The sequence below is a fragment of the Haliotis rubra genome, unplaced genomic scaffold (genome assembly GCF_003918875.1).
Source record: "Haliotis rubra isolate DU_JTF1 unplaced genomic scaffold, ASM391887v1 Scf455, whole genome shotgun sequence".
Lineage (NCBI taxonomy): Eukaryota > Metazoa > Mollusca > Gastropoda > Lepetellida > Haliotidae > Haliotis > Haliotis rubra.
Window position 1 is genome coordinate 30508 of NW_025767141.1, and position 9610 is coordinate 40117.

The window sequence follows — 9610 nt, forward strand, 5'->3', positions numbered from 1 at the left end:
TCAGTATTTCCACTTTTTTATTGACAAAGCATTACGGTTATCGTCCTTGCAGTCAGGTGATCGTTGCCCCTTGTCTTGCCAGATAAACATGGTACTTTAGTCGGACCCAGGGAAATTTATGGGTGAGCGTTTTCTGTACTTGTAGACGATGTCCGTATACTTCACCTGAGAAAAGAGCCAAAGGTTGGGTTTTCAGTTCTACAAAATCCAGTAATTCTGGTTTTCGTTAACAGACTTATACAGAGAATCTCCGAGTGTACAGAATACAATCTGCATACGGGAATTATACTGACACATCTAACATGCAAATGATAAAAATAGATGTTTTAGTCCCAAATATATTCAAAGGCCATACCTCTAGGAGAAAGTCTTTCAACACACATTGCCCAAACATTATACAAGGAGATGCAAACTTTTGTCACAAAACCTTTGGGTAACAACTGTCCTGTGGTGAGACAAACCTTCAAAGCATGAGAAACAGAGCAGTGTGCCTGGATAGTTCGTTTTGTCAGATGACAAATCTTTCTTTTGCCACGTCGACGCACTGTAACCCCAACACCCTACACCCTACATCCTACACCCTACACCCCAGACCTCATCCCACTGGTGTCATCGCCATCACTGATTATTGCACTGTGGCCCACATCCTCAACCCCACCATCCACCACCCGACACCCTACACTCTGCACCCTACATCCTATACCCCACACCCCAAACCCCATCCTACTGGTGTCATCGCCATCACTGATTATTGCACTGTAGCCCACATCCTCAACCCCAACACCCAACACCCTACACCCTACACGCTACAACCTACAACCTACACCCTACACGCTACAACCTACACCCCAAACCTCATCCCACTGATGTCATTGCCATCACTGATTATTGCAGATCCATGGATTCTGTTGTGAGTGTGCTGTAAGACCAGAGTTAAAATTAGAGGGACATCGTAGAGGTATTGCTCCACTTTTACATCCTGACATCCATTACCCACAACACATAGCTACGACCCATGCCCTTATATCGTTCAAGTTACGTCCGGTACTTATTTTTGCACCGAACTCTACGATCTCTATCAGAAAGCAAATCACACAGAAACCTTATGGAAATTGACATTTTATACCCCATTGTTACCTTGGAGTTAATATGTACTTTTGAATAAGCCAACCCTATTCTTTTTCGAGTATTCTATAAGACCAATGAACATGTTAATACGTTTGTGTTGAGTTTACTTTTATAACTCTTTGGCGAGGTAGCAAACTCGACACATGTCGAAACAAGGCGATCAGCATCTGTATCACACACTGAAATGTAGCATCAGAATGCGGTAGGACGTTATACAGACGTCAGTCCTGTCAGTTCTAGAAAATCCACTATTCTGGTTTCCGTTAACTCATTTAATACGACGCCCAGACCGGGGATTTCCGTGTGCTCTGAGTAAGCTTTGCCAGAGTGTTTAGAGCAAATCCATGCTATGTATTAGATATCAATGAATGTGGAATAGTCACTGCACAGCAGTACATTGCTACAGTTGTATAACTTGGTTAAATATTGTTGAAACGTCATAAATACCTCTTGCATGTATGCCTTTTCTTCTGCATCTTGCAACACGGCCATGAAGCCCTCGAAAGCTTCACACACAGACACTTTGCCATTACCTTCAGATAAAAATCATTCATTATGTTGTGACTTCTCGTCGTTGTGTTTGTTTACTTGTTTTTAACGGCACACTCCAAACTATTACAAATAATGACCAGAAAGAAAGGATAGTATAACTGACTTATATGAATTATGCATTTTCTACATTCAAATCTTTGGTGAAAGTCAAAGAAACAAATTGTCGATGCTGTTTTGTGAAATGCAGGAGTTTGGATGTGGGACTGATAGCCAAGAATGACAACGATCATGTTATTCTTGTACCCCTAAGAGACAGATCGTCTCTTCAAGAACTAATGCACATCAGGCTACTGGATCGTGCAATAATGTTGTTTAAACAATATGACTACCAACAGCAGAAGCTGAAATCTTTTGGGTTGTTTAATCTTGTACAAGAAAATCTATGCAAGGTATCGTATATCCTACCATCCTTATCGAGCAGCTTGAATGCAGCGTCGTCCTTGTCCGCAGCGCTGAGCTTGAGGTCTTTGTTGACGTCGACAACGTCGAACACGCGGCCTGAGACGCCCCTGCCGATGTCATACCGCTTCTTCCCCATCATCACGTAGGTGCAACGGTCGACCCCAGCGTTTTCTGCACAAAACAAGAACATGATAAATGTATTTGCAACCATCGACCTATTAACTATACAGCACAAGAAGAGCCCAAATTTTGGTGCAACCATCGACTCAAGCGTTAACTGTACAGGACAAGAGCATGAGAAATGAGTGTGCAACTCCAGTGTTAAAAGTACCCAATAAAAACATCCCAGATGTAGGTGAAACCATCCTCTCCAGGGTCAGACGGAACGATCGACCAAACTGATAGCTGTGAAGGACAAGAACTTACCACAAACATAGTTGTCGTACAAGTTCTACAGGGTGATTCTGAATAACTTCTGTGTAGATATTAAACCTATAACTTACGTGTGAGGGAACTGTCGAACGTGGCTCCAAATGTCCGGTCGTCCATCTCGGCGGAAGTGAGGCTTCCGTCTTTGTTGGTGTCGAGAGCTTTGAGGTCATCCAGAACTTGACGTGTGTCAACATCAGTCATGGACTCGTTGGTGGGCCTGAGTGAATACAGAGTCACATAGTCTGTAATACACACAACAGATCCCTCATACACTAAGGACAACCTAAATAATCGAGTTAATGCTAAATATTGCCGGTCCAAACTTTCCTGAATCTTCATTTAAGAGTTGGAGGTATGAAAATGCATTTCCTAACTTAGCTATGCCGGACTGAATATGATTTAACGCCACCTTTAACAGAAGTCTTATCAGGGAAATCCGTGAAGATCCGGGTTCGAATTGGTCCTCAGTAACCCATACTTGTCGTAAGAGGCGACCCACGGGATTGGGTGGTCAAGCTCGCTGACTTGGTAGTTGCCAGATGCTAGCGAATCCCAGTTTCGTAGTTCGATGCACATGATGTCAATCACTGGATTGGTAGCTCGATCATTTACAGACCGTCGCCATATAGCTAATAGCTGGAATATTGCTGAATGAGTCGTCACCACTGGTTTCTATGTACCATACCAATATTCCAGGGTTGTTCCACAGTGAAAAAGACGAACGTGTGCATGGCCTTGTTCCTTTACCATTACGCTGACGTAGAAATATTACTTTCGGTATAGTTGTACTAAAAGGCTGTAGTAGTTGTACGTATTGAGGTATTGTTGTACTTAAAGGCTGAAGTACTTATACTTATTAAGGTAATGTTGTACTAACAGTTTCTAGTAGAGGGGCAGTGGGGTAGCCTAATGGTTAAAGCATTGGCTCGTCACGCCGAAGACCCGGGTTCGAATCCCCACATGGGTACAACGTGTGAAGCCCATTTCTGGTATCCCCCGCCGTGATGTTGCTGGAATATTGCTAAAAGCGGCGTAAAACCAAACTCAGTCAGTCAGTCAGTCAGTCAGTCAGTTTCTAGTAGTTGTAATTGTTTAAATATTGTTGGACTTACAGGCTGCAATAGTTGCTCTGATTAAGGTATTGTTCTACTTACAGGTTGTGGTAGTTGCAATTATTAAAGGTGTTGTACTTAAAGTTTGAAGTAGTTGGACTTATTAAGGTATTGTTCTACTTACAGGTTGTAGTAGTTGCAATTATTAAAGGTGTTACTTAAAGTTTGAAGTAGTTGCTCTGATTAAGGTATTGTTCTACTGACAGGTTGTGGTAGTTGCAATTATTAAAGGTGTTGTACTTAAAGTTTGAAGTAGTTGGACTTATTAAGGTATTGTTCTACTTACAGGTTGTGGTAGTTGCAATTATTAAAGGTGTTGTACTTAAAGTTTGAAGTAGTTGGACTTATTAAGGTATTGTTCTACTTACAGGTTGTGGTAGTTGCAATTATTAAAGGTGTTGTACTTAAAGTTTGAAGTAGTTGGACTTATTAAGGTATTGTTCTACTTACAGGTTGTGGTAGTTGCAATTATTAAAGTTGTTGTACTTAAAGTTTGAAGTAGTTGGACTTATTAAGGTATTGTTTGTTAAGTTATGAATGTGCGACTGCGTCAGCGCAGGTAGAGATTTCAAGATAGAAATACTATATATGTAGTTCTCACCGGCCAGCCTGTTTAATTTGGAAGGAACCGCATTCTGTATTCTTGTTGCTGCTGAACCCCCTTCCCTGGGCAGATGCAGAGCCCACGAATAGGGCCAGACACAACAACGCTCTGTACATCATCTGTGGGAAGATAGGTGTGAATAGATTTACAAGAACCATGTTATATACTCCAAGTGACTGTTCCTTTAACAGCACAACAACAAATATTAACAGTGTTCACAACAAAAACAAAGTGTTGATGATATAGATAATGTAAGGAATCTGTGCATAGTTTTCCCGAACATGCACAGAATGGGACATAGACCATTCATAAACAGGGCTTTCTACTAAAAGATTTAAAGTCAACCAACAAACATTAATAGCAAAACATAAGAAATTATTCATAGCTAACACTAATGAGCATTATATGTTAAATAACATTCAGTAAGATGTTTACTTGACGTGTGCTCCTACATTCAGACTACCGCCAACAGCTTACCTTGAAGTTCTCTGTCGTCTCTTCTACAGCTCAACTACACAACTTCGCCGGGTGGCTTTGTTTCTCGGAGGATATAGATAATTCGAATTGCTTGCGGAGTCACCAATCTCAGTCTGTCACTGAAAGTGGGGCTCTAGACAGGACGCATACCTGTACGTATTTGCAATATTTGATAACGTGGCAGTCAGGCAATACCTTGTACATCTAGACTAAATACTGATTGAGTATATTGTTACCTGTACCATTCACGTGCAGTATCCACAAACGGAGACGATTCTAAAATTCAGTTAACAAAATATGGATACCCCTCGTCGGCACCCTCACCTACCAAAACTCCTTGTGTCCGCCTCCCCATGGGGCGGAGCTTTAACAGACATACCAGTTGGAAACATATCTGGCCACATCTCAAGTCGTTATCCAGAGCATTGAGACAGGTTCGTACTCTCCCGAGTTTTACTACAATATTTAATTTGGTCTTTATTGATCAGTGCTGGATCCGTGAAGATTCGATCTGGAATTGGTCTTCCGCAACCAATGCTTGTAAGAGGCGATTAACGTCATCGGGTAGCCAGGCTCGCTGACTTAGCTGAGACACGTCATCCTATCCAAATAGCGTCTATAGATGTTCACGATGTTGATCACTGGATTATCTGGTCTAGACTCGATTATGTACAGACCGCCGCCATAAAGTTGGAATATTGCTGAGCGCGGCACTGAACAACAATCAATCAATCCATTATCAGTGCTGATTAATGACTCTTTCCGTTTTCAGTCGTAGAACATGTACATTTTCCACCCTTACTGTCCGCTGAATATGCTCCTGATAGATGTAGTGTGTACTGATTTGACTGATGTTCGTGTCATCAACCACTACTTTGTCGTTTATCGCATACGCAATGACTGCCATGTCACGAGTCTGGTTTTCTATTTCAGAATGCTTGCCCTTCGACTTGCCGTGTTCGCCATCCTCTTCTGTGGGACCTGTGGTTTCTCCAGGTATATCAAGACATTCACCAGACACGATCCGGGTTATAGTGGAGGCTTGTCTTATAGGGGACTAACGGAATCGGGTGCTCAGGATCATTGCGTGTCCAAGTTGCGCAGATCGATGTTCATGCTGTTGATCACTGGATTGCCTGGTCCAGACTCGATCATTTACAGACCGCCGCCATATAGCTGGTATATTGCTCAGTGCGGCCTTAAACAACAAACAACAAAACGAACTACTACAATTTCTTTTAGTGATACTAAAGATACACAAGGTGATACCTATTTTGGCTCTCTCATTCATTCACTATCTCTTTTCTTGAAGGTTCTTATTTTACCTGCTTAACGACTGCAACCCTCCTGACGAGCTGGTGGGGAAATTCTGTGCTGCTGTGCTAGACAACGACGACAACGGTGACGGCAGAGTGGACGGGAGTGACATCGGCAAAGATGTCCTGAATTACAACTACGACGGTAAGTTTCGTTTAGCCACCGAATATGTTGAGTATATTTCCTTTTGAAAAGATCTTGCGTTGTAAAGATTGTTAAGATCTATTATAGCATTTCTTTATTGTATATTTGATAATCTAATGAATATGAAGTTTGATGCTAATGGTGATGTGGGTGGTGATCTTGATGGTGATAAAGAAAACCTGAAGAACCAAACGTCTGTGGCATACATTTTTTCTGAAAAACCGTGTATTTTTCATTTTTAACTTACAGGTGACCTTTGTCTCATGGAAGAATGGGAGGTCGTGAATAGGTGGACGTGTCGGTACGGCTTCTCCGAAGAGTACGGCAGATACATGTACGGGACCTTTGACGTCAACCAAGATGGCCGTGCAACTCCAGACGACTTCGTTACATTCAGTAAGAGGAACTTTCAAATTGTGTGTCCTTCCGCCAGGGGCTCCCTTTGCCGAGGCTAGGGAGAAAACTGGCCATAAAAGCCTAGTTTCCCCTTTAACAGTCAGTTAATTTCCTTGCCCTCGGAAGATATTAGTGGTTTCAGAGGGGAACATTTGATGTACCGTTTAACTAATTTATCAATCATGGAAAGCTCACACCAATAACATGTTTATAGAGAAATTGCGGAATGGAATATCTGGGATTAAAGGGTATACCAACATTATCTTACATTTGTATCTCTTTTCAGATTTTACCAATGCCGACTTCTTAATGGCGCAATACAGTGTAAGTAAATAGCCAGACAGGTCTTGCTATTACGAAGGTGCATAAGACCATAATGCGAATACATCTCCAACGATCCCAGTTAAGTTACAAAGGTCATTACATGTAGTCCATAAGACCATAATGCGAATACATCTCCAACGATCCCAGTTAAGTGACAAAGGTCATTACATGTAGTCCATAAGACCATAATGCGAATACATCTCCAACGAACCCAGTTAAGTTACAAAGGTCATTACATGTAGTCCATAAGACCATAATGCGAATACATCTCCAACGAACCCAGTTAAGTTACAAAGGTCATTACATGTAGTCCATAAGACCATAATGCGAATACATCTCCAACGATCCCAGTTAAGTGACAAAGGTCATTACATGTAGTCCATAAGACCATAATGCGAATACATCTCCAACGAACCCAGTTAAGTGACAAAGGGCATTATATGTAGTCCGTTAAGGCTGATACTGACGCTTCTTGTCAACACCCCTCTCCAATACTGGTTGCATTTTCATGATGTGTGATGTCACAGATTTGATTATCAGAAACGTCCATAGCACTCCCAAGTGCCCACAGGCCAAATGTTAAAGCGTTCACTTACAATTTCGGTCCACGTTATTTGTAAAAAGACCTTTGTTGGTGTACCCCGTTCCAGTTGGACATGCATATTCTTACAGTGGCGTAAAACAGCATTCACTCACTCTGCATTATCCCGTTAGTCACCTTCATGATACGTCGATATCCAGTGTAACTTTCACATTTGATTACAATATATATCTCCATGTCACTCCCTCTCCTGTCCACAGCGTTTCAAGAACGCCTACTGCGGTGACCCAAAGAACAGGGAGAGCCCCCTTGACATACGCCAGTGTGACGAGGTCGACAAACTGAAGCCAGCGGACATCAAGTGTACATAAGAAGAAACTTCATTCACCTGTAATGTAGTAACGGCAATAAAACTGTTGGTAATTGCAAATGTTTTGTACTCCATTGTCGTCCAGTTTCCTTGGTGTGGTTTTGGGGTGTTTTGTTGTTGTTGTTGTTGTTGTTCTTCTTCTTCTTGTTTTTGGTATTGTTTTGTTTTAGGTTGTTTTTATGGTGATGACTGACGGGTGGTAAGGCAACCTCGAGGTTCGGGTTATTCCAGTATTCCCCAAACCGGGATTTAACCATAGTTTTTTAATGACTCGCGTTTGATAAATCTGGGCAATACAGAAAGTCTTGTTTAACACTCATACACTCATGCCACAAGGTGTTTAGATATCTACACACAACCAAACATACTAAATGTGAAAGTATTGGGTAAATATGCCACCAGCAGTATAGAGAATCAGGAGCTCTCGACAACTTTCAGTTCTCTGACAGCGATCTTGAGCTCTGAGGTTTCTAGGTACCCTTCTTGCAGATACCTTGGACAAACCAAGATACTCATGAATAATGGTTTCAACAGTCCCAACTGATATTTGGAATTCCTTAGAAAGTTCAGATACTTGTATCCGTTGGCCTGACAAAATGTTTCTTTCTATAGCTGCTATGGGTTCCGGTTGGGTGTCATGTGAAGGCTTCCCTGACCTTGGGTCATCGTCTAGGGAATCCCTCCCCATTTTAAATTGTGGAGACAACGGCAGACTGTGGAATAGTCAGGAGCATCTTTACCCATCACTTTTACAGTTACGATCATGGATTTCTTTTGTTTGGCATCCCTCCTTGTTAAGGAACTTTATTTCAGCGCGTTGTTCATGTTTGAAAGAATCCATGATTATTGACCAACCTTAAGTGAATGAAGCCATCATATCTAACTTATTGTTATATCTGGAACCTGTTATGACATGTGTCAACCTGATGTTATGACTAGTGTCACACCTGCCACAAGTTGACATTGTTTGTGTCAACACAAATGCCCAAGTTGCAAAACTTATTGAACGCCATCGTAGTTGATGGTTATGTTATACCAAACCCGTCGCTGACTATTAGGCCGTTCAGATGATGTTTTAATGGAGTCTATTTTAAGCGTTGTTTCTTTTATATATGTATCCAGGGCGTGTTCCACTGCTCAGTATGTTTACAGGTTACAGCAAACATCTCAGCAGTTTTCACAATGAATACGCTGACTGAGTGAGTGAGTTAATATTTAACGTCACATCGGCAATATCTCAGCCATATCGTGACGACGCACAATCACCTCTGGGGGACCCGTGAAGATCCGGGTTAGAATTGATCTTCAGCAAGCCATGCTTGTTGTAAGAGGCGACTAACGGGATCGGATGGTCAGGCTCGCTGACTTGGTTGACACATGTCATCGGTTTCCTAATGCGCAGATCGATGCTCATGCTATTGATCACTGGATTGTCTGTACCAGACTCGATTATTTATAGCCCGCCGTCATATAGCTGGAATATGTGTGGCGTAAAACTAAACTCACTCACTCACCTCTGGGGCATTGAACTACACTATTCCTTCCTCCACATCTGTTAATATCAAGAGCTTTTCTAAAATCGAATATAAGAATTGAGATGGTTTTTATACATATTTTTAGCCGAATCTCAGCACAAAGCTCTTTATGAGTATGACCAGAGCTGAGTGAGAATTGGTGGTTTAGCATGTATCTTCTGGTGAGATATATTTTGCAAGCACTTCTTTACACTCGCGTAACCCACATCTGTACATTGACTCAAATACCCCTGTGTCGAAATTGAAGAGAACTACGTAAATACTTCGCGTTATCCA

The 9610-nt window shown here is 41.8% G+C and overlaps 2 protein-coding genes across 2 annotated transcripts; one reads left to right on the forward strand and one right to left on the reverse strand.

Moving 5' to 3' along the window:
- LOC124290051 lies at nucleotides 1-4736 on the reverse strand. Its single transcript, XM_046726738.1, has 6 exons — nucleotides 4708-4736; nucleotides 4228-4349; nucleotides 2586-2731; nucleotides 2086-2253; nucleotides 1576-1661; nucleotides 1-165 (listed from the first exon to the last, which is right to left on the reverse strand). The coding sequence occupies exons 2-6, from the start codon at nucleotides 4347-4349 to the stop codon at nucleotides 97-99; spliced, it is 591 nt and encodes a 196-aa protein (XP_046582694.1). The 5' UTR covers nucleotides 4708-4736; the 3' UTR covers nucleotides 1-96.
- Nucleotides 4737-5081: 345 nt separating this feature from the next.
- Nucleotides 5082-7859, forward strand: LOC124290059. Its single transcript, XM_046726747.1, has 6 exons — nucleotides 5082-5141; nucleotides 5641-5703; nucleotides 6020-6168; nucleotides 6418-6564; nucleotides 6851-6888; nucleotides 7690-7859. The coding sequence occupies exons 2-6, from the start codon at nucleotides 5642-5644 to the stop codon at nucleotides 7798-7800; spliced, it is 507 nt and encodes a 168-aa protein (XP_046582703.1). The 5' UTR covers nucleotides 5082-5141; nucleotide 5641; the 3' UTR covers nucleotides 7801-7859.
- The last annotated feature ends 1751 nt before the right edge of the window (nucleotides 7860-9610 follow it).

Coding starts and splice junctions, on each gene's coding strand:
- LOC124290051 (XM_046726738.1), bottom strand. CDS start 4,349: ATGATGTACAGAGCGTTGTTGTGTCTGGCCCTATTCGTGGGCTCTGCA. Junction 2,254..2,585: donor GTTCGACAGTTCCCTCACAC/GTAAGTTATAGG, acceptor TGTTTTGTGCAG/AAAACGCTGGGGTCGACCGT. Junction 166..1,575: donor AAAAGGCATACATGCAAGAG/GTATTTATGACG, acceptor CTCTTTTCTCAG/GTGAAGTATACGGACATCGT.
- LOC124290059 (XM_046726747.1), top strand. CDS start 5,642: ATGCTTGCCCTTCGACTTGCCGTGTTCGCCATCCTCTTCTGTGGGACC. Junction 5,704..6,019: donor GGGACCTGTGGTTTCTCCAG/GTATATCAAGAC, acceptor CTTTTCTTGAAG/GTTCTTATTTTACCTGCTTA. Junction 6,169..6,417: donor CCTGAATTACAACTACGACG/GTAAGTTTCGTT, acceptor TTTAACTTACAG/GTGACCTTTGTCTCATGGAA.